Source organism: Cinclus cinclus, chromosome 32, assembly GCF_963662255.1.
Source record: "Cinclus cinclus chromosome 32, bCinCin1.1, whole genome shotgun sequence".
NCBI classification, from domain to species: Eukaryota; Metazoa; Chordata; class Aves; order Passeriformes; family Cinclidae; genus Cinclus; species Cinclus cinclus.
This window is the reverse complement of record NC_085077.1, coordinates 2076367-2101117: the sequence shown is the minus strand read 5'-3', so window position 1 is coordinate 2101117 and position 24751 is coordinate 2076367. Positions and strand designations below refer to the sequence as shown.

The window sequence follows — 24751 nt, the reverse complement described above, 5'->3', positions numbered from 1 at the left end:
AGCAAACTGAAGATACTGTGAGTGATACGAGGTACAGTGGGACCAACTGGGGACACAGGGAACAGTGTCTCATCCGCCACAGCCTCACAGCCCCTCATAATACAGTTCTGCACCAAAAACACCTGCAAAGTTCGGTGCCCAAAAAGCCTGGTTAGAGCGCCCCAAGCTTCCCCCAAGTGCTCCAGAACCACATGCGTTCTGCCCTGGGGACCTCAAGTCACGGCTCGGACTCAAAAGTGTCCCCCAGGTGCTTTCCCGGACCCCAAATGCTTCGTCCGAGCCACTTCCGGGACTACAGCTCCCATCATGCTCCGCAGTCCCGTTAGAGTGCTATTCCAGCCGTGACTACATCTCCCATCAGGCACCGCGACCCACAAAGAGACAATGCGCATGCGCCCTCCTGTGATGCTCCGCGGCTGTATTCAATCGTATTATGCCCGTGCCTACAATTCCCATCATCCCCCGCGCCCCAGAGAACCCCGTTCTAGCCCCCCAGGTGCCCGCCCGGACCCCGAAGCGCTCCACATTCCCCTCCCTGACCTCCAAGTTTTCGCCCTGGACCCCCAAGAGCTCTCCCAGCCTCCGAGGTGTCCGTCAGAATCCCTCAGTGCCCTGCCCAGTGCCCACCCGGCCCATTGAAGTGTCCTACATACCCTCAAGTTCTAAATTCCCTGTGTAGACCCAAGACTGCCCCAAATGTACCCCAGAAATGTCTCCCTGGACTCCAGAGTGGCCCCTTTTACCCTGTCTGAGAAAATGATAACAAGGATTAGAGAAGGACTGAAAAAAGTCTACTTATCATACAGAAGGAGAAAGCAATAGCCAGTAGTTTTCAATTAATTAATGAAGGGAATTGTGTTACTTAGAACCAATCACCAAGAATTTTTATGATTGCTAAAACCGTATAGATTTTTTAACATATAAATGAAAAATTAGGTAATAAAAATATTATTTTTATTATTAAAAGAAAAACATCTTTGTAATTTTATTATTTTATTAATATATAATTATAATAATAAACATGCAGGGATTTTTTTTATGTTTTAGGATGTCAGTCCCAGGTGGGCAATGTCTGACATGGTGAGGTTGGAGGTGAGAAGCAGGTTGTCCAAACAGGGTCAACCCTGAAAGGGATCATTCTTCTCTGTGCCCAGACCTTCTAAGGTGACATTCATCATCAAGATCACCTGGGGAATGCTTCGGTCACCTCTTCTCTGAATTGAAAAATAAAAAAAAATATTCACTTGATTAAAACCAAAAATCATGAGGTGCACTTTGAACTCTCTCTCCTTAACGCTGACACTGACACTGACACTGGGGATCCAAGAACATTGTGACTGAGGAACCTCATGGAACCAAGAGTCCATTGCTACACTGTGCAGCCTGTGGAACCAAGGGGAGCACAGTGACACTGCAGGGCCTCATGGAACATTGGAGACTATTCTGACACTCTGGGACCCACTGGAACAAGGGACTGTTACAGCTTGGCAGGGCCTCATGGAATCAAGGGCACGGCAGTGAACACTGTGGGTCTGCACAGGATGAAGGGTTCATTCTGACACCGTGGAACCCAGGATACCATTGTAACACTATGGGGCACCATGGAAACAAAGGTGCATTGTGACAGAGCAGGACCTCATGAAACCATCGAGGCCATTTTTACACATTGAGGCCTTGTGAAACCAAAGGGCCATGGTGGCACTTCAGAGCCTTGTGGAGCAAACAGGACCCTAGTGACACTGTTGGACTCAGTGGAACCAAGGGGCCATTGTGACACTTTGGGTGTCATGGAATCAATGGCCTGTTTTGACACTGCAGGCCTTAACGAATCACAGAGACTATTGTGGCACTGCAGGTGATGTCTTGGAGTGGCTACCTAGAACACATGCTAGACAAGGTTAAGGGAATAAAGTCGGTGCTTATTAAAGGCCTTCAATAGATACACCTTGGACAGTGAAAAGCTTCCCAGAGGCTACACCCAAGGTGGATGGTGGTCATGACTTTTTCAGACAGATATAAGTTTGGTCTGTTTGCATATAAGGGGTTAATCCTCCAATTACAGCTTCCGCTAATGAAGTCATATTCCCTCAGTTTGCTCCCCCCTCCCAATTCACTTTTGTTTATTGTATTTGGAGCCTGAGGCTGTAGGGTGTCCTTGAGTTTCAGAGGAATCTTTTTGTCTGACCAAAATGTGAAGATAGTTAACTAATACTTTCTATGGAGTTTAGAGTTATGCATTGATGCATAACAGGATTTCAAAAATATAAAGGCTAAAATCTTATGCCATGACAGGCCTCACTGAACCAAGGGGCCACTGTGACACTTTGTGGCCCCATGGAACCAAGGAGTCCATTGTGATGCTACAAGGCCTCATGGAAGCAAGGAACCATTGTGACACTCTGGGGTCTTGTTGTGCTAAGGGGTGATTGTGTCACTGTGTGACACCATTGAATTAAGGAGTCCATGGTGACACTGCAGGGCCCCATGGAACTAAGGATTCATGGAACAGTGCGGACCCCATGGAACCAAAGATCCACTGTGACACAGCAGGGCCTCATGGAATTCTGGAGACCATGATGACACTTTGAGGCCACGTTGAATCACGGGGCTCTGCAGGGCCTCGTGGAACCAAGGAGACCATTCTGCCATTGTGAGTCCCCACAGAACCAAGGGTCCATTGTGACACTGCATCACCAAGGAGACCCCTGTGACACTGCAAGGCCTCATGGGAACAAGGGACCTTGCAGTCCCTTGTATATCTGCAGAGGGATTTGTCTCCTCTACAACGCATGTGGGGGAGACACCTGGCTGAGGGCTCCACATCCTCCTGCCTTAATTTTCTTTGCATTTCTCATTGTTCTTTCAAAATACCCAAACCCAGGGTAAAGATGTTGAGCTAAGACAACGATGGCAACATGGGGGGGGATCTTCCAGGGGATGTGGGGGGTGCTGTGTTCAAGAGGGTTGAGGGTTCCTGGGAGGGATTTGGGGGTCGCTCAGGGTCTTGGATATTCTAGGCTGAGCAGTTCTAATTGCTTTGGGAAACTCTGGCAGAGGTTCTGGGGCAGTTGATCAAGGATCCCCTGCCCAGGAACTGTCCACATATCCCCTGTACCAGTTTTGGGTTTCTCCTGTCCTGGATCCCCCTCTCCTCGCTGTCATTCTCCTTGCCCCCTGCTCATTCTCATGTTACCTCGCTCCTGGTCCCACCCTGCTCCCATCCCAGTCTGGATCCCATTCTTGGTCTCATTCCCTGTCCCGTATTCTCTGTCTGGTTGTCATTCTCATAATCCCGGTCCCATATTCCCAGTCCTCATGCTGGTCCCGCATTTCCATTTCCGTATTTCCTGTCCCATTTCCGTATTTCCATTCCCAGCCCTATTTCTAATCCCGGTCCCATCTTTCTAATCCCTATCCCATATTCTCTCTCCAGTTGCTGTATCTGTATTCCTTGTCCTGTTTCCACATTTCCATTCCCAGTTCGTGTCCTGTATTCCCCGTCCCAGTCCTGTATTCTTGTTTCTGTTCCTGGTTCCCGTTCCCATTCCCTGTCCCCATTCCCTGTTCCCTCTCACCAGTCCCCGCCGCCATCGCTCCGGCCTCCCCGCGGCCCACACGTGACCAGGGAGAACCCCGCGCTGCTTCCGCCCACCAATCACAGCGCGCGATCGCTCCTGGATTTACATAACCACGCTTTCGGTCCTGACCCCGCCCACCGCCGGCTGAAGCCGCGTCCGGGCGCTGTTTATTCCCAGCTCCCTCCCAGTGCTCCCAGTAAGAGCGGTCCTAGCACGGAAAGCGCTCCCAATTCCTTCCGGGTTCTCTCAGGATCGCTTCGAGTGCTCCCAGTATTGGTTCCAGCACTGTGCAGGGCGCGGCCACTTTGGAACCCCCCAGGGCAGAGCACGGCTGCTTTTCAGTGTCGGCACCGACCTGGGCCGGGCTGGGAGCGGAGGAGGGGGAGGAAGGAAAGAGGAGCGGGAAGAACAAGAAGGGGAAAGTCAGGAACATGAGGAAGAGGAGCTGCAAGAGAAAGAGCAGCAGCAGAACCACTCGGCTCTCCCGCCCGCCCGCTCAGGCTGCAGTTCCCCCAACTCTGGCAGCATCGCCCTGCCCCCCCGGAACCCACAGGTGAGCGGGAAGGGGGACCTCGCCCCAAAACCAGCGGGGGCGTCTCTGGAAGGTTTTCTTTTTGAGGGGCCAGGGTACGTTTGGATCTTGAAGGACCCCGAAGCTCAGCCGGAAATGCCCCGGGAGGGATCCTGGCAGGTCCCACGTGGTGATCACCCAGTACTGGTGGGCAGAGGGCCAGTATGGGGTTTGGGGATCCCCAGGAGAGCCGTGGGGGAATGCGGGAGCCCCGGAGAGGGGAGAGCGCAGAGGGGCATTCTCAGAGCCAGGGAACCCCCGGCAGCCTGGAGGAGTGCAAGAGGTTGGTGATGAGCAGCCCCAGGCTCTCTGAGGTTGAAAGGGGTGATGACATCTCCAGCTACCCTTGGCCCGCAGGAACATCAAAACCAATGTGCTCAGCCCTTGTTTTTCCCCAGAACCAGGATTTCCCATTCCCAAATCATGGTCAGATGGAGGAGGAGGCCGTGAGGAAGATGGCCCAGAAGCCCCATGCAGGTGAGGGGGAAGTCCCTGCCCCCTTCCCCCTCTGTCCTGGTCCATCTCCCAGCCCAGCACGGCCCCCGGCTGCAGGACAACCCCGCTGCCGACACCGTCCTGCCGGGGACGTGCTGGGGGGAATCTCCTTCCCCTTCCCTGTGGCACGGAGGCAAAGCCCATCCTCTCCTTGTCCTTCCTCCCCCAGACAAGGAGCTGAGGATGGAGACCAGGGAGGACAAATCCCCACAGCTGAACCTTATGGAAAAGGCATTTTAAACCAGCTCCATGGTGCAGGAATCCAAGGAGGAGGAAAAGCCCCAGAGATCCCTCATGAGGGGTTACAAATGCAGATCACGGTGATCCAAAGCAGAAAGACCCACTCCGGGCCAGGGAGGTGGCCAGAGATGCTGCTGGAGCTAAGAGCTGGGAGTCCATGAGCAGCTTCATGATGGGGAGAAGCCCCACAAGTGCTCAGAATGTGGGAAGAGCTTCAGCAAGTGATCCTACCTGATCCAACACTGGAGAATCCACATGAGGGAACAGCCCTATGAGTGTGGGGAGTGTGGGAAGGGCTTCAAGACAAGCTCTGACCTGACTGCCCACCAGATGAGCCACACAAAGCAGAGGCGTGCCGATTGTGAGGAATGCAGGAAGACATTTAAGACCAGCTCCAGTCTCCTCAGGCATCAGCAGACTCAGAGGAGAGGCCCTTCCACTGACCCAACAATGGGAATGGCTTCAACCAAAACTCCACTGTCGTCACCCACCAGCGCATATATACTAGGACGAGGCCCTAATGTGTGTCCCAAATGTGTGAGAAGCTCTCACTTTACCCTACACCAATGAAGGCACCACTAAGGGAAGCCCTGCAAATCAAGTGCAGGAAGAGCTTCATGTGCTGCTCCAGCTCCATCCCCTGTGGCAGGATCTGTGCTGGATGTTCCTGTGGCCCCCAGTGGGCAGAGCATTGCTGGTCCATGGTGCCCGTGATCTATGTTAGAAATACACCTGGCTGGGTGGCTCCACATCCTCCTGGCTCCCCATGGGCACCTGGACACTTCCACAGATCAACATCAGAAATCCATTGTGAAGAGCACGTTTGTCGACTTCTGACCCGAGAAAAATCTCACTCTTTGCATCTTCTGGTGGTATCAAGTAACACTGAATGGCCTTGGAGGTCTTCTCCAATAGAAATCCATCATTTTAATCCTTTCTGGCTCATGGGCATCTTCCACAGCCAAATGGGAACATATTGGGGCAAACCCCACAATTTTGGAGATGGTGGGGTGGAAACCCCTTCAAAAAGGGTTCTTCCCACCCAGCCAAGCATGTGGATGCTTTGCCAGCAGGGACACATAAATTCTTTTGTTTTGGCCTTGAAACGGTTTCTGTTCATTCCTTTGAAAGCCCTGAAACTGGGTTAAAAATAACGACAAGGAACTAAGACATGGTTGGGGACATGGGGGACAATGACATGGGTGGGGCCATGGGGGGAGATGGATGAGGATGTGAGGAACATGGATGGGGACATTGCGAAGTGCTGTCCAATGCAGGTACTGCCACCACATCCCCACTATCACCACCACAGTGCACCAGCCAGATGTCATCACCCAGCAGGGCAGGAGGTGGAACTTGTTCGGCTGTTGACAAGTGGCCCGGAGGTGAGTGACAGTCACCAGGGCGTCCTAGGGACACCACGCTCAGAGGACCCCAATGGCCCAAGGTACAGCACAAGGGTCAGTGCCACCCACAGTGTCATGTGGCCCCATGCTACATGTCACCAGGGGTGTCCTGGTGACATTGTCCCCCTGCTATCTGTCCTGGTGGCATCATGTCCTTTCCCCTCTGTATGTCCAAATTCCCTACCGTATCTTCCTCTCGCCTTCCATGTGTCCCCTGCCCCCAGTGGGGCCAAAAACCATGAGGTCCTGGGCTGTCTGAGGGGACCCATCCTGTAGTGTCCCTGTGTCTCTCAATGTGTGCCCATGTCCCTCAGGATGTCGCCATTGCTGCTTCTGGCACGGAGCATCTGCACTCACCCTGGCACAGGTAGGAAAACACTGTAACACCCCATGACATCCTTGTCCTCTGATTTTAGGTCCTTCTCCCCTCCATTTTCAGTCCTTTTCCCCTTTTTTGGGTTCAGTGCCCCCTATTTTGAGTCTTTTCTGTGCTTGTTTGGATTCTTTCCATCCTTTACCCCAATTTTATGCACCCTTGCCTTCACTTTGGCACATTTTTGGGTGCATCCCTCCCTTCCAACCCCCTCTGCACCTTTTAGGCGCCCCTCACTCCCCTACACCCCAACTCCCTTCCCCACAGACATCTCCCCAGCTGTGTCCCCAGCTGTCCCCCTATGCCACATGGACTCAGTGCTCACCATCCTGGATACCCTTGAGTCCCCGGCCTGGGACTGTGGATCTCCTCTTCCAAGAGATTCAGAGCTGGACCGGCTGCCAGGGGATGCCGATGGCACCAGAGCTCAGGGTGGGTGGCCTGGTGAGGTTGGTGGGAGGGGGTTTGGGGTCATCTTGGGACTGACCAGGGGCTTGTCCACTCTGCAGTGAGAAGCAGTCCTGGCCAGGGAGTCTGGGATGGATGGGGGCAGGAGAGATTGGACACTGGTGGACACTTGATGGACACCTGAGTCATGGATCCCAGCTTGACACTTGTCTGGATAGCTCTTGGCCCTGCAGCCCCCCAGCCTAGGCAGCTCCGAGCCCAGATAACCACCAGCCTTGATACACACCTTGGGTGTGTATCACCTAACTGGCCCACCAGCCCATCCCAGTAGCCCCAACCCCAAAACCCCCCAAAACAAACCCAATTCCAGAACATCAATTCTGGATGCTCCCTGCAGAGTGAGGGAGAAACTGAGGCACGGGATGAGGTGATGGGAGGAGACTTTGAGACCCACCCTGGAGACCCCAAAACGAGCACCCACCCCCCAAATTGTCACTGCAGCATCTCAGGCCCCCCAGCTGTCACACTGGGGCGACTCCAGGAGCCACTGCAACCCCAGGCCCCTCGAGGGGTGACTTGTGGTGTCCCTCTGGTGTCACTGGCGAGTCCCCAGCAGAAGCAACATCACCTCCTCAGCAGGAGGAAGACGAGAAGGAGGTGAGGATGTGACTGAAACTCCTGCCCGTTCACATGGGGAGGTCGCCACACGAACGGGGGCCAAGCACAGGTGGAGCAGCGGAGGTACCATGGGGACTGGGGGGGGGACATGGGGACAGTCCCCAAGGTCCCCTCAGGGGATGCTGTGGTGGGGGCGGGGGGGAGGGGGTGCAGGGTGGAGCAGCATCTTCAGGGGGATGTGGGGAGATGGAAATGGCTGGGAGTGACCCCAGAAATGTTTTCACCACCTCCTCCTGTAACATGTGGGCCGCCCCCTTCTTTGGGGTGCTGGTAACAAATTGGCAGATGGCGGTGACAAAAAGCGCAGGTGCCACCTCGGGGATTGCACAGAGAGAGGGTCCTGCAGCACGACCAAGACCCCCCTGACTGAGGGGCACCCCAGGGTGACAAAGGGGGGGGGGGGGGGGGGGGGGGGTCAGGGGTATCCCCAAGGTGTGAGGGGAGCAGGTTTTATGGGGAAGTGTGGTTGGGGCGCAACAGAAATGCGTCCAGTCCTGCCGGTGTCTGGAGCACGAGGGGGACATGGCACCTGTTACCCTGTCACTGTGTCCCCCTGTCTCCCATCATCCACTGTACCCCACTGTCCCTTTTGCTGGGCAGCAAGGGGTGGTGGCACTCCTGGATGGGTGTCCAGGTGGATCTGCACTCACCTGCTATGGACAGAGTTGTCAAACGTGATATGGGGACACTGGGTTGCACTGTCATTGGCATTTCACTGTCATTGTCACCATCACTGTCAGTGCCACTGCCATTGTCACTGTCACTGTCCTTAGCACTGTCACCATCACCATCACTGTCACAGCACTCACTGGCTGCTCCCCAGGGTCCGCAGAGGTACTGGGGAACAGCCAGGGGACAGATGGATAGATGTGGGACAGAAGGACATGAGTGAGACACCAGGAGAGACATAAGGCACACAAAAGGGACATGAGAAGATACAAGAAGGACACTCAGGGGACACTGGGACACTTGCGGACACTCACAATATCACTGAAGGTGTAGCAGTCGGGGATTTTCTGTTTTAGTAGCGTTTGGATGTTGATGGCCTTGAGCTGGAACTCCATGATGACACTGATCAGCCTGAGGGGACAAAAAACACCACAAGAGGCCTCAAAATCACTAAAAAATAAAAAAAGGAAAAAATCCACCTCAAAATCCCAAAGAAACCAATGCAAAAGGGAAAACTCCGCCGCAAAAAATCCCCAAAAAAGAGAACAAATCTGCCCATAAATCCCCAAAAAACCCTGTGAGTTCCCCAAGTTCCAAAAAAAACCTGGAAAAGGAAAAATTTGACCCCAAAAATCCCCCAGAAATTAAAATTCCACCCCAAAATCCTAAAAAAAAAAAAAAAAAGGAAAATTTCCACCCCAAAATCTCAAAAAATCCAATGCTAATGGAATATTCCACCTGAAATCCCCAAAAACCTCAGGAGTTCCCAAAATAACAAAAAAAAAAAAAATTCTAGAAAAGGAAAAATTCTGCACCAAAATCCCCCAAAAAACATCAGGAAAGGGAAAACTTGGCCACAAAATCCCCAAAAATTACCCTGGGAAAGGGAAAATTTCATCCCATAATCCCACACAGGAATTCGGAAAAAGGGGTCGCAAATCCAACACTTGGATTTTAGGGATGGGAAACTTCCCTGGGTGGGACTTGTGGGATTTACCTGTGGAATTGGAGGGTGAAATTGCTGTCAGTGTAATCCAGCACCAGCAGCTGGGGGTCTCCAGGGTACACCCCCAGGCACTCTGTGGGCTTGGGACTGGGGTCAGGGAATGCTGAGAGCCCAGAAACCCTGGGACTTCCCAAATCCTGAATCACATATACTCCAGGACCATCCCAAACCTTGCACCTCAAACCCAAACCCCAAACCAAAACCCTACTCCCAAACCTCTTGGGACCATCCCAAATGCCTTTAGAGTATCCCAAATCTCAAATCCCAACCCTAACTCTAAAACCCAAACCCCAAGTGTCCCCACCAGTGATGATGCTGGAGGCAATGTCGAAGGTGTCATTACCAGGGTCAATGTCCCCTGTGCGGAAGAAGTGCTGTGCCTGGTGCCATCTCTGGTGACACCTGCAGTGCCAGCATAGGGGTAGTGGCCCAGGGTCTTGTTGAGGACAGCCAGGTACTGTGGGGACAGGGAAACAGTGCTGGGGATAGCACTGGGGCACCTCAGCGTCCTCAAATCACACCAGTGTCCCAAATCACCTCCATAGGCTGAGGTCCTTCATGTCCCCAGATGACCACTGTGTCCCCAACTCTTCTAACCCCTTTCGGTGTCCGTGTGCCACCTTCTTGAGGACAAAGGCATGGGGTGGGAGGTGCTGGCCTGGCACAGCCCTCGGGGTGCCCAGTCCCCCTTGTCACTCCCACACCTGTGCATGTCCCTGTGCCAGGGCTGGCATTAACGGTAGCACCGGGCCAGGCACTGGCACAGACACCAACCAAAACGGCTTGCAACCAGCAGGGCCACCCATGGGGTGGGCACGGAGCCACCCCAGCCTGGCCCCACGCCTGGCCTGTCACTGCCATGCCCACCAGCATTGCCACACCATAGACTAATGTGTCCCCTGGCACTGCCGTGCTCGTGGTGGCATCTCCACGGGCATTCCAGCACCTGCGGCGGCACTTCCATGGCCATGTGTGCCTTGGTATCACCACACCCCTGGTGGCACCTCTATGACCACCTCATCCTGACACCCCTGATCACCACCCCCTGTGGATGACAGGGACACTGTGGGCACCTGCACCCTGTTCTGTCCCTTCAGTTACCCCCTTGTAGACATCTCTGCTGCCAGTGGCACAGGTGCCACCTGATGCCACCGTGTGGGACTTGTCCCAGTTATCGCTGATGGATGGACACCTGGTGCCACTGGGCAGGGATGATGTCCCCAGGGCTTGTGGCAGAGCAGGACCCACACTGGGAAGGCCACATCCGAGGCCACCAAACTGTACCCAGCAGGCAGGAGGGACACCGGTGAGAACATGGTGGTGCCGCAGGGGGGGTGGCAGGTGACGTGTGGGGCACATGTGGGCACAGGAACTCATGCATCACGGGCTGGGGCAGGTACCATGCTCCAAAATCATGTCCCCTGTCCCTGTGTCCTGTTCCGTGTCCTGTGCCATGCTCAAGGTCATGTCCTGTGTCCTATACCACACCCTGCACCCTGTGTCATGTCCTATATGCCCCATGTCCCATGTTTCATGCCTTTAGTCCCATGTCCCATGAAACCCTTCACGCTGTGCCCCAGTCATGCCCAGGGCCCTACACCAAGCCCAATCTTGGCATCATGGCCCTGGGAACTGGGACTGGCACTGGGGCTGGAAGCCACCTGGGACAATGCCTGGCATCATGACACAGCAGCTGGAAACGGGGTGGGGATTGGGACTAGACAATGGACACCGGGTCTGGGGCTGGGCACTGGAACTGGACACCAAACCAGGATCTATCTTAAGCCCCCATACTGGATTGGCAGCACTGAGGTTACTGGGGATACTGGGAGCTACTGGAGGGGTACTGTGGGTGCTGACTGCTTCCCCCCCAGAACACGACGAGAGGAACCCCGGGGGGGGGGGCAGGAGCCCCGAAAATGAGACACGCGAGCTCCCAGTTCAGCAAGGTCACGGTGCGACAGGCCAGTCCCTGGCTCCTCCCCTGTCCCTGTCCCCTCCTCGGTCCCCAGGGCATGACACGGGGCTGTCCCTATCCCAGTCCCTGTCCCCATTCCCGGTCCTGTATTCCCGGTCCCTGTCCCCATTCCCTGTTTCCATTCTCGGTCCCTGTCCCCATTCCAGTCCCCATTCCAGTCCCCGTTCCCACTCCCGTTCCCGCTCCCGCTCCCATTCCCGTTCCCTCTCACCGGACGCCGCCGCCATCACTCTGCCCACCGCCTCCGCCCTCACGTGACCAGGGAGAACCCCGCGCTGCTTCCGCACACCAATCACAGCGCGCGATCGCTCCTAGATTTGCATAACCACGCCCTCTGCTCCGACACCGCCCACCACCGGCTGTAGCCGGGTCTAGGCGCAGTTTGCTCCCAGTTCCCTCCCAGTGCTCCCAGTAAGAGCGGTACTGGCAGGGAGAGCGCTCCCAGTTGCTTCTAGGTGCTGTCAGGATCGTTACCAGTGCTTCCAGTATCACTTCCCAGTGCCGCGCGGGGCGCAACCGCTTTGCAATCCCCCAGGGCGGAGCGCGGCTGCTTTTGCGCGTCGGCACCGGGCCGGGCCGGGCTGGGGGAGGAGGAGCGGAAGGAAGAAGAGTAGTGGAAGGAAGAGCAGCAGCAGAACCGAGCGGCTCACTCGCTCGCCCGCTCTAGGCCGCAGCTTCCCCGACTTCCCCGGCATCACCCCTCCCCCCGGAAGCCGCAGGTGAGCTGGGAGGGGGAGCTCGCCCCAAATCCATCGTGGGGAGGTCTCCTGGAGGTTTCTTTGTGGGGCAGGAGATGTTTGGATCTTGCAGGACCCCGAAGCTCAGCCGGAAATGCCCCGGGAGGGATCTTGGCGGGTCCCACATTGCGATCGCTCGTTCTGGCGGAGAGGGGGCGAGATCGGTTCTGGGGATATCCGGGAGAGCCGTGGGGGAATACGGGAACCCCGGAGCGGGGAGAGCGCAGAGGGGCGATCCCGGAGCCGGGGGACCCCCGGCAGCCTGGAGGGGTGTGGGAGGTTGGTGATAAGCGGCCCCAGGCTCTCTGAGGCTGAAAGGGGCACTGGCTTGTCCAGCTGAACTTGGCCCGCAGGAACATAAACCCAACGCGCTCAACCCTTGTTTTCCCCCAAAAATGGATTTCCCATTCCTAAACCTTGGCCCGATGGAGGAGGAGGCCGTGAGGAAGAAGAACATGCCCCCGGAGCCCCAGGCAGGTGAGGAGGAAGTCCCTGCCCCTTTCACCCTCTGTCCTGCTCCATCTCCCAGCCCAGCACGGCCCCCGGCTGCAGGACAGCCCCGCTGCCGACGCCGTCCTGCCAGGGACGTGCTGGGGGGATCTCCTTCCCCTTCCCTCTGGAACAGAGGCAAATCCCATCTTCTCCTTCTCCTTCCCCCTCTAGACAAGGAGCTGAGGATGGAGACCAGGGAGGACAAATCCCTGCAGCAGAACCTTGTGGAAGAGGCTGTTTGGAGCAGCTCCATTGCGCAGGAAACCAGCGAGGAGGAAAAGCCCGGGAGATCCCACATGAGGATGGGCTGCAAACACAGTTCTTGGGTATCCGAGGAGGAGAACCAGGGCCAAAGAACCGGACAGAGCTGCAGCCAGAGCTCAGAGCTGGGGTTCCATGAGCATCTTCATGATGCGGATAAGCCCCACAAGTGTTCAAATTGTGGGAAGAGCTTCAGCAAGCGATCCTCCCTGATCTGCCACTGGAGAATCCACATGGGGGAACGGCCCTATGAGTGTGGGGAGTGTGGAAAGAGCTTCAGTACGAGATTCAAACTGATCCGCCACCAGATGATCCATACTGGGGAGAGGCCCTATGAATGTGACATATGCAGGAAGAGGTTTCAGACCAGCTCCAATCTCCTCATGCATCAGCGGATTCACACAGAAGAGAGGCCCTTCCGCTGCCCTGACTGTGGGAAGGGCTTCAAATACAACTCCCGCCTTGTCTCCCACAGGCGCATCCACACTGGGGAGATGCCCTATGAGTGTGGGCAGTGTGGGAAGTGCTTCAGGACAAGCTCTGAACTGATTGTCCACCAAAGGATCCACACAGGGGAACAGCCCTATGAGTGTGATAAATGCAGCAAGAGGTTTCTGACCAGCTCCAGTCTCCTCCTGCACCAGCGCATTCACATAGAGGAGAGGCCCTTCTGCTGCCCCGACTGCGGGAAGGGCTTCAGGCACAACTCCAACCTCGTCACCCACCGGCGCATCCACACTGGGGAGAGGCCCTATGAGTGTTCTGAGTGTGGGAAGAGCTTTTCACAGAGCTCTCACCTGACCAAACACCAACGGAGGCACCACTAAGGGAAGCCCTGCAAATCAAGTGCAGAAGAGCTTCATGTGCTGCTCCAGCTCCATTCTCCATGGCAGGATCTGTGCTGGATGATGCCGAGTGACCCCTGGTGGGCAGAGCCCCGGTGATCCATGTTAGGAAGACACCTGGCTGGGCGGCTCTTCATCCTCCTGGCTTCCCTTGAGCACCTGGACATATCCACAGATCAACATCAGAAATCCATTGTGAAGAGCACGTTTGTCGACTTCTGACCCGAGAAAAATCTCACTCTTTGCATCTTCTGGTGGCATCAAGCAACACTGAATGGCCTTGGAGGTCTTCTCCAATAGAAATCCATCCTTTTAATCCTTTCTGGCTCATGGGCATCTTCCACAGCCAAATGGGAACATATTGGGGCAAACCCCACAATTTTGGAGATGGTGGGGTGGAAACCCCTTCAAAAAGGGTTCTTCCCACCCAGCCAAGCATGTGGATGCTCTGCCAGCAGGGTCATGTAAATCCTTTTGTTTTGGCCTTGAAACAAAAAGGTTTCTGTTCATTCCTTTGAAAGCCCTGTAACTGGGGTTAAAATAAAATGTTGAAGTAAGGCATGGATGGGGACATGTGGCGGACAAGGACATGGGTGAGATCATGGATGGGGACGTGAGGGGACACAGCCTTTCATGGGGACATAGACATGGATGGGGACACAGACCTAGCTGGGGACATGAAGGTACATGGACATGAGTGGGGACACGAACTGGGACAGCATCAATGCCACCAGCACCTTCATCTCAGCCATGGCAAAGCACTGCCTAATACAGTTCCTGCCACCACATTCCCACCATCACTGCTGCAGTATCCCAGCTGAATGTCACCATCCACCAGGGCGGGAGGGTTGTCGACAAGTTGTTGTCAGGGCTTGTTCAGTTGGTGACAAGGGGTGTGGAAGCAAGTGACAGCCACCACAGTGTACCAGGGCCACCACCCTCAGGGGAGCCCAACCACCTCTGAGGACAGCGCAAGTGTCAGTGCCACCAGCAGTGTCCCATGCAGGGTGTCACCAGTGGTGTCCTAGTGGCAGTGTCCCCACAGGTGTGGCAATGTTGTCCCCTGCTGTGTGTCCTGGTGGCACTGTGTCCCTTCCCCTCCATTTGTCCTCATCCCCCACTGTGGCCATTACCTCTGTGTGTCCCTGTCCCCTTCCATGTGCCCCCATGTCTCCTCCTATGTTCCTGTCCTCCACCCCTGGCAGGGCCTGATACTCCAAGGTCCCCAGCCCATGTCCTGCAGAGTCTCCCTGTGTCCCTCAGGATGTTTCCGTGGCTGCTCCTGGTGCTGAGTGTCTGCACCCACCCCAGCACACGTAGGGACACGCCATGACAGTTGTGACACCCCATGAAACCTTTTCTCCTTGGATTTTGGGTCTTTCCCCCTTATTTTGGATACTTTCTCCCTATTCTGGATACTTTATCCCCTATTTTGTGTCTTTCCCCCTCTTTTGAGTCTTTACCATTTATTTTGTTTCCTTTCCCCTTATTTTGCTTCCCTTCCTCATCTTTTGGATCCTTTCCCCCATTTTCCATCCTTTCCCCTAAATTCAGGCACCTTCTTGCTTCTGGTACGTTTTTGGGTGCCTTCCCCCTCCTCCAATCCTCTCCGACTTCTTAAACCTCCTCAGCCCCCACACAGGTTGCCCCCCAGGCATGTCCGCAGCTGTCCCATGCCACATGGACTGGGTGCTCGCCATCCTCGGCGCCCTTGAGTCTCCAGCCCGGGGCAACTCCCCCGGCACTGCCCCCAACAGCAGCACCCCCAAAACTCTGCCGTCTCGGAGCCGCCAAGCGGGTGCCTGGCCCTCGGCCCTGAGCACAGAGCTCTGCCCGGGGGCTCCCGGGGAAAGGCGGCGGCGCTCGGCAGAGGCCCCAGCCCGCCCAGCCCGCGGCAATTCCCCCGCATCGGGACAAAATCCTGCCCCGAAGGAGCCACTTGCAACGTCTGTCTGCGGCTCCTCCGTGCCCCGAAGATCCCGGCAGCTGCCCTGCGCTCGCCGGGCGCTACGGCTTCCACAACCGGGCACAATATTCACTTCATGCAATCTTTGCTATCTCTGCTTACAGGTGCAAAACCAGCTGCTGCTCAGACAGTCCCAGATCAGACTGAAGGGCTCCCACCCAAAATGCTGCATTCCGTTCTGACCCACCATTAAGAAATCCAAGAGCAAAACAGACAGCTCATTACAGAAAACCTTGCAAAATCACATCTGACAACATTTTGGTCCAAAATCGCAAATATGAACAGAAGCTGAGCAAGTCAGCAACGTTAGAAAACAAGCTTTGAGCATTGCGACTACAAGAGCTCAGGCAATGCATTTAATTGGAATCAGGCCTCTCTTTCTGACATGTGAGCAATGCCATCCAATTTCCCAAACCAGGGAAATGGGGGGTCCTGGCAGCTGCCGCTTCACATGCAGCAATGACACAGAATAGGGCAGGGAGAGCAGCTGCCAAACTCCTACCTTCTACTTGCAATTAAGAACTTTTATTCTGATGTCTAATAAAGCAACGATTAATAGTCAAAAAGACTAAAAATACCTGTACTAATTGTAACACAACTAAGAATAACTGTACTATTGATAGCAATAATAGAGCTAATAGCAATAATAAGAATTAATCATGGTAATAAAAACCCTACCACACTTATACTAGGTTTGCCAGGCCAGGTTTTGGTATGGGGGGTCTCTAGAAGCACCTTCTGTGAGAGGCTGCTGGAAGCACCTGCTCCTCCATGTCCTGCAGAGTCAACGCCAGCCGGCTCCAGGACGGACCGGCCGCTGGCCAAGGCTGGGCCAGGTAGAAATGGTGGGAACACCTTTGGGAAAACAGACTGAAGAAAAGCAGTTCTCGTGCAGTTGTAACTGTGGCCAGGGAAGAGCAGGGCGAGAACATGAGAGGAACAACTGTGCACACAGCCAGGGCAGGGCAGGAGGAGGGGCAGGAGCTACTGCAGGTGCTGGAGCTGATTGCCCTGAGATTCAGTGGTGCAGTCCCTGGTGAGGCAGCTGGGCCCCTGCAGCCCATGGAGGGCACAGAGTGCAGAGGTGCACCTGCAGCGCCTGGAGGGGCCCGTGCCAGAGCAGGGGGACGCCTGAGTGGAGGCTGTGACCCCATGAGAAACCCGTGCTGGAGCAGGGACCTGGCAGGGACCAGCAACCCGTGGAGAGAGAAGCCCACGCTGGAGCAGGGTCCTGGTAGGACTTGCGAGCCCATAGGAACGTGACCCACATTGCAGCAGTTTATGAAGAACTGCTGTCCCTGAGATGAACTCACCTTGGAGAAGTTCATGGAGAAGCGTCTCAGGGAGGGACCCCATGGTGCAGCAGGGGAACGGCTCCTCTCCCTGAGCAGCAGCAGGAGAAACAACATGTGATGAACTGACCAGAACCCCCATTCCCCATCTCCCTGCACCCACTGGGGGAGGAGGCAGAGCTGGGAAAGAGGGAGGGATGGGCAGAAGATACAGTTATCTTACTTCTCACTCTCCTGGTCTGATTTGGAGAGCAGTTAATTCAATTAATATCACCAATTTCAGACCTGTTTCACCCATTGTGACATTTGCTAAGTGATATGTCCCAGTCCTTATCTCAACCCAGTAAGCCTTCATTCTGTTTTCTGTCTCCTGTCCGTATCTGGAGAGGAGTGAGAGAGCAGCTTTGGTGGGTGTCGGCCATCCAGCCAGGGTCATCTGACAACACTTCCTTTCTCTCATTCTTCCTTTCTCTCTTTCTTTTCACAGGTCACTGTGAAGAGGTTGAGTGGTGCTTTGATGGAGGGAGTGAAGGTGGCAGGGAGCAGCAGGGACAGGAGCCACAGGGATGTGGCACAGGCATCAGAAGGGCCCAGGCAGCTGGCAGGGGCTCTCCCCCTGGCCCAGCAGCAGCCCCGTGCTGTGCCCAAGGTGCTCCCACCAGGGGCTGGGCCCAGAGGCAGGGGGAGACTCCAGTCCCGGGGGCGGCGTCTCTGCCCCGATCCCCGTCCAGCCCAGCCTTCCCCGAGTGCGCAGTGACCGCTGGCACGGCTGCACTGGACAGAGTGACCTGTGGGGACATTGAGAGCTGCCCCCACTGTGACACTGCCCTTGGGATTTCACAGGCACCAAACAAATCACAGCCAGCCCTGCTCCTTGTGATGTCACAGGCACCAGAGCACATCACAGTCCTGCCCCTTGTGATGTTACAGGCACCAGAGCACATCAGAGTCCTGCCCCTTGTGATGTCAAATGTGGAGGCCCATGGCTTTGCCTTAGAGGAATTTTCCTTGAGTGGGCTGTGATTAGCTTATCTCAACCCTCCTAGAAGGATGCTCATTAGGTTAGCACACCTTTTCTTGTCATGGTGAGCTACTGAATAGCTTCTCTTATCCCACCATGCCCTAGTATCCATGTTAATCCTTTGTAACCAATTGGTCTTTCCCCCTTGCTCTCTCCCATAAAAACCTCAGTTATTTCCCTCAGTTCTCTAGGGAGCAGTCGTTCCTGGCTCCCTTCACAGAGCTGCTGAATAATAAAGGAATCTTTGTGGAATTTGCCATAAGACGCTTCCCGTCTCTCTGTCCCTGAGGCAGCCTGGGAAAGCCTTGCAAGCAGAGCTGGAATCGCTGAGATTAAATCACTGACCAGAGCTGATGACTTGTGGCCACAGCTACCCCTTCCTGAGGCTTATCCAGTGGCCAGGAGAACAGACAGAAGATCCCCTAGAAGGCAGTTCCTTGCAGGACTCTCTCTCTCTGGGAAGGCTGGCAGCTTCCTGGGTCTGAAGCATTGAATCTCAAAAGACCCCCTACCAGCCTTCAGTCACAGGTACCAGAGCACATCACAGCCCTGCCCCTTGTGATGTCTCAGGCCCCATGAGTGCCCCAAGTGTGGGAAGAGCTTCTCACAGAGCTCTCATTTCACCAGATACCAAGATGCACCACTGAGGGAAGCCCTGCAAGTGCCCGGAGTGCAAGAAGAGCTTTGTGCCAGTCTAAGGTTGCAATGTAAGATGTAACCACAAGTATATATTCTATCACCATCTGTTAAAAGCAGGTGGAGCAGTGTTCCTTCTCTCTTCCATGACCCATCCATCATAACTCCAGGGGGCAGGGGGAAATAACTTCTGTTAATAGGCCAGCTGTTAAAGCCAGGTGGGGTAGTTTTGTTTACCCCTTTCAGGACCCATCCTTTGTCCAGGAAGGTGTGATAATTGATAAAAGATTCGTGTCAATCATAAAAGTAGTGGGGTTTGTATAAACCAGAATACTTAGGTCTGAAATGAAGCATGGACATTAGATAGAGAAAAATAGAGAAAAATATCTATATTATATATATTATATATATATAATATATAATTATTATATATAATATATATAATATAAATATATAAATATATATATTATATATAATATATAAATATATAATATATTAAATATATATAATTATAATTATATATTATATAATTATATAATATATATATAATATAATATATAATATATATATATTAAATCATTCTCTTTAAATACCCTGTTATGAATATTGTGTTTTTTAGTAAATTGTATTCAATACCAGTTTGCAAAATGAGGATTTCCCACAGCCTGAAAGATTTTGCAAAATCAGATTTCCTGCCTTTGTGTAATCAATTGCAACCTATCTGCTAAGACCAGACTTCCCACTTCTGCTGTTCTTTATCTACCAAAACCAGATGGTTACTTGACAAATTGTCCGGAGATTTCACACAGCGGTCCCACGGATGTTTTTTTGACCACCACCGCTTACCTGGCAGAATTATGACAACAAAAAAAATAACAGTTATTGATTACTACGAGGAAAACCATCCTATAAAAAGGAGCTGCAAACCAAGGTTTGACAGAGAGTGGAGTGGGCGCTGACCCCTCACGTTCCCCAGCACTGCTTGCTCCGTCTATATCAAATAAAGCAACTTAAATTTTGCTAAATATGGAGACTTTCTTTCTCATTTATAACAAAGGTATTTTCTGTTAATAAGCCATTAAGTCTCGCTGCATGATTAATCAAATTACATCATCCCATTTAAAATGCCCCACCCAAGGGGAAGAGCCAAGCATTTCCTACCTAAATAAAATCTAAAATTTGAAATATCACAGCAACCTTTTCCCACTAAATTCCTAGAGAAAGACCAGAAAGACCAGGCCCATCTTCATCACCAGTAAATCTTAAAAAAAAAAAATCAAAAAGAACACACCCTTCTCCAAAATCATTGCTTCAACAAAACCACATCTGTCACTCCAGTAAAACTATAGCCTGCATGTAATCAGACTGCTACCAACACTGTGACCAATAGGGTGTCAGGTTGCATTCTAACTCTATCAGTGTTTTCTTTTTAATATTACTATACTTTTAATTTTCCCAGTAAAAATCTGATATCCGTATTCCCATATCTTTGCCTGAGAGCTCCTTAATCTCAAAGTTATAACAGAGAGAGTTTACATTTTCCATTTCAAGAGAGGCTCCTGCCTTCCTCAGCAGACACCTGTCTTTAAACCAAGACTATGTTCCTCCAGCTCCATCCCCCATGGCAGGGTCTGCATTGGATGATCTCCAGTGACCCTGGGTGGGCAGAGTCCTGGTGATCTGTGGTGCCACTGATCCGTGTTGGGGAGACACCTGGCTGGGGGATCCACATCCTCCTGGCTCCCCGTTACCTGTATTTTCTTTGCATTTCTCTTTGTCCTTTCCAAACACCCAAAACTGGGGCAGAAATAAAGATGTTGAACTAAGATGTGGAAGGGGACATGAGGGGATCTTCCAGGGGATGTGGGGGATGCTGGGTTCGTGGGACTTCAGGGTTCCTCAGAGGGACTTGGGGGTTGTTCAGGGCTTTGGGCACTGCAGGCCCAGCAGCTCTGTCGGCACTGGGACACCCTGGCAGAGTTTCTGGGGCAGCTGACCAAGGACCCCCTGCCCTGGAACTGTCCCCATGTCCCCCCATCCCGGTCCCTGGTATGCCTTGTCCAGGATCCCCCTGTCCCTGCTGCCAGCTCCCTTGCCCCCAGCCCATTCCCAAGTCACCCCACTCCTGCTCCCATGCCAGTTTGGATCCCATTCGAGGTCTCATTCCCTGTCAGTGTCCTGAATTCTCTGTCTGGTTGCCTTTCCCAAATTCCCAGGCCCATATTCCTTGTCCTGTTCCCACTGACATATTCCCAGTTCTGCTCCAGTTCCATACTTCCATTTCTATAGTCCCTGTCTTGTTCTAAAGTTCACATTCCTAGTTCTGCTCCCGTACTCAGGTTCCCAATCTTCCTAATCCACATCCCATATTCTCTCTCTGGTTGCTCTTTCCATATTCCCTGTCCCATACCCATGTTTGCATCCCTGGTCCCATTCCCGCTTGTGTCCCGTATTTGGGGTCCATTCCCAGTCACTGTCTCCAATCCCAGTCCCAGCCCTGTATTCCCGGTCCCATTCCTGTATTGCCAGTCGCTGTCCTTATTTCCAGTCCCTGTTCCCCGGTGCCCTTTCTCAGTCCCCACCCCCATTCCCGGTCTCATTCCAGATCTTGGTCCCCATTCCTGGTCCCATTCCCAGTTCCATTCCCAGTGCTGTCCTGTATTCCCAGTCCCATTCCTGAGGGCCGCCTCTCCCATGGGGGCCGAGGGTTTCACAGCTGGGGCTGCCGTGCCACATGAACCCTTCAGCCCTGCTGCTCTCCTTGGCCAGCTGCAGAGAGTACAAGGCTTTGGGCATTGCTCAGAGGCCCCCAGCTGGCCACAGCAGCCCATCCTGCCAGCACCCCTGTGCCTCAGAGCCCTCCCTCATAGTGGGGCCATGCAAGGGCCATGGGCCTGCACGAGGCTCCTGTTCTTGACACAGGAGCAAGGCTGCAGCTCCAGCCTTGGGGCCCTGGGCCGCAGCAGCCCAGGGCAGGCCCAGCTGCAGAGCTCACAGCCCCGGGGTGTTTCACTGGAACACTTCTGAACACTAATCCCCATCCCATATTCTCTCTCTGCTTGCTGCTCCCACATTCCCTGACCTGCTCCCATATTCCCATCCCCGCTCTCATTCCCGGTTCCTGTCCCGTATTCCCGGTCCCATTCCCCGTCCCATTCCAAGTCCCCATTCCCAGTCACACTTCCCGTTCCCGAACCCGGTTCCCATTCCCCGTCCCCATTCCCGGTTCCCGTCCCCTCTCACCCGACGCCGCCGCCATCCCCGGCCCCCCCCCCCCCCCCCCCCCCCTTCGATCCTCACGTGACTGGGGAAACCCCGCGGTCCTCCCGCCCACCAATTACAGCGCGCGATCGCTCTGGATTTGCATAACCATGCCCTTGTATGTGGCCCCGCCCACCGCCGGCTGCAGCCAGTGCTCCCAGTAAGAGCGGTCCTGGCAGGGATAGCGCTGCCAATTTCTTTCTGGGGCTCTCAGTATCGCTCCCAGTGCCCCGCGGGCGCAGCTGCTTTGGAATCCCCCAGGGCAGAACGGGAGGGAGAGTAGCAACCGCAGAAACACGCAGTTTTCCCCTCAGGCAGCAACTCCCTCGGCTGCGGCAGCATCACCCCCCCCTCGGACTCCGCAGGTGAGCTGGGAGGGGAAGCTCGTCCCAAATCAGTCGGCGGAAGGGTCTCCGGGAGGGGTTTTTTGCAGGGCAGGGATCTTGCTGGACCCGGAGCCGGGGGACCCCCGGCAGCCTGGAGGGGTGCGGGAGGTTGGTGCTGAGCGGGCTCTGGGCTCCCCGAGGCCGCAAGGGGCCCTGGCTTCTCCAGCTGCCCTCGGGCAGAGGGACCATCAAACCCAGCGTGCTCAGACCTTGTTTTCCCACAAACCAGGATTTCCCATTCCCCAACCTTGGCCCGATGGAGCAGGGGAAGGAGACCAGGAAGGACAAATCCCCGCAGCAGAACCTCGTGGAAGAGGCCGTTTTGAGCAGCTCCACGGTGCAGCAATCCAACGGGGAGGAAAAGCCCTGGAGATCCCGCATGAGGAGGGGCTGCAAGTGCAGATCACGGGGATCCCAGGAGGAAAGACGCGGCCAGAGCTCGGAGCTGGTGGTCCATGAGCAGCTTTATGATGGGAAGAAGCCCCACAAGTGCTCAAAAGTTGGGAAGAGCTTCAGTCAGAAATCCAACCTCATCTGCCACTGGAGAATCCACACGGGGGAGCAGCCCTATGAACGTGGGGAATGCGGAAAGAGCTTCAGGATAAGTTCAGAATTGACTGTCCACCAAAGGAGCCACACAGGGGAGAGGCCCTTTGAGTGTGATAAGTGCTGGAAGAGATTTCAGAGCAGTTCTGATCTGCTCAAGCACTATCGCATTCACATGGATGAGAGGCCCTTCTGCTGCCCTGACTGTGGGAGGGGCGTCAAGCAAAACTGCACCCTCATCAGGCACCGGCGCATCCACACCGGGGAGACGCCCTACGGGTGTGGGGAGTGTGGGAGGAGATTCTCACAGCACTCTAACTTGATCATACACCAACAGAGTTTCCACTAAGAGAAGCTCTGTGAGTGCCCCGAGTGTGGGAAAAGCTTCATGTGCTGCTCCAGCTCCATCCCCCATGGCAGGATCTGTGCTGGATGATCCCCAGTGACCCCCAGTGGGCAGAGCTCCGGTGATCTGTGTTGCCACTCATCTATGTTGAGAAGGCACCCGGCTGGGGGCTCCACATCCTCCTGGCTCCTCGTGGCCTAGATTTTCTTTCAATTCTCTTTGTCGTTAAAAACACCCAAAATCGGGGTAAAGTCATTGTACTAAGGCATGAATCAGGACACGTGGTGGACAATGACATGGGTGGGGAAATGGGAGACGTGGACATGGATGGGTACATGGCCATGGATGGGGACGTGGCAGGACAAAGACATGGGTGGGGACGTGTGAGGACATGTAAGGACACAGCCCTGGGTAAGTGGACATGGACATGAGGGTACATGGACATGAGTAGGAACATGGGGAATATGGATATGGGGGGACGTGGATGGGGATGTTGTAAGTGTTTGTCACACACACTGACTCAGAGCCAATTGAACATCAACAAGTGGAATTTATTAAGCAAGCGGTAACAAGCAAAAGCAGCGCTGGGCGGCCGGGAGTTAGCACTCCACCAACGGCGCGCACTTTCCTCTCTCAGTCCTTTGGGTTTTATACCCCTTGTTTCTGGTGTACGTGTCCCTTTTGCAATCGTGTCTGCGCTGGCACTGCCTGTTGATAGGGGTCGTACTTTGCCCTCCGGTGGTCGTTGGAATGAAGGAGACTCCTCTTCCCGGCAGAACCTCTGCCTTATCAGTAGATCCTTTTTACACGTTGAACAATGGATACTTAAGTATGGTTAATTAACTCAGCTCAAACTAATCAAGACATTCTTGTGGACTACGGGTGCATGACTTGTGCCCTCTCAGATCTGGTTCTATTCTTTGTTATTTTATTGAACTCTTGGTAGTCCTTCTATTTTAATGAACAATTTTTATGTTGTTTTTATTACAATCCCTCCTTTTCTTCTTTCATAATTTGTTCATTAAATCTTTTTAATTCTTGATAGCTCAATGCAAGCTCTTTTTCCACCTCCTCATCATTTAAGATGTACTTGTATTTAGCTTTAATTAACATCACGTGAGCAGCTTCTAATCGCCCTTTTACAATTTCTATGACTTTATTAAAGATGCAAGGTCCGAAAGTTAATCCGAACACCAAAAATAACAAAGGACCTGCAATTGTAGATAGCAGAGTAGTAAGCCAGGAAGAACTGTTGAACCAAGTTTCATACCAGGACTGTTGAGCTTCTCGCTTTCTTTGCTCTAGCCTTTCTCTCAGTTTAGCCATTGTATCTCTAACAAGCCCGGTATGATCTGCATAAATGCAACATTCTTCTTTAAGTGCCGCGCACAATCCTCCTTGCTGAGGGAAGATTAGATCTAGCCCCCTTCGGTTTTGTAATACTACCTTAGATAAAGATTGAACAGATTTTTCTAAGGCTGTGATTGATTCTTCTATTCCAGCTAAATCTTTATCTACTGCTATCCTTAATGTATTAAACTCTGTTGTTTGTCTCACTAG

At 53.6% G+C, this 24751-nt stretch overlaps 2 protein-coding genes across 2 annotated transcripts; both read left to right on the top strand.

Moving 5' to 3' along the window:
* Positions 1–1068: 1068 nt before the first annotated feature.
* LOC134055426 (uncharacterized) lies at positions 1069–5411 on the top strand. The gene is made up of 5 exons (XM_062511763.1): positions 1069–1092; positions 3579–3732; positions 3776–4131; positions 4548–4626; positions 4814–5411. Exons 1-5 carry the CDS (start codon positions 1069–1071, stop codon positions 4882–4884), a joined length of 684 nt encoding a protein of 227 aa, XP_062367747.1. The 3' UTR covers positions 4885–5411.
* Positions 5412–11894: 6483 nt separating this feature from the next.
* On the top strand, positions 11895–23194 carry LOC134055425 (zinc finger protein 391-like). The gene is given in 6 exon segments (XM_062511762.1): positions 11895–12616; positions 12803–13724; positions 18587–18723; positions 22228–22278; positions 22352–22407; positions 22565–23194. Coding segments are annotated over 6 exon segments (1878 nt in total). The 5' UTR covers positions 11895–12534.
* The last annotated feature ends 1557 nt before the right edge of the window (positions 23195–24751 follow it).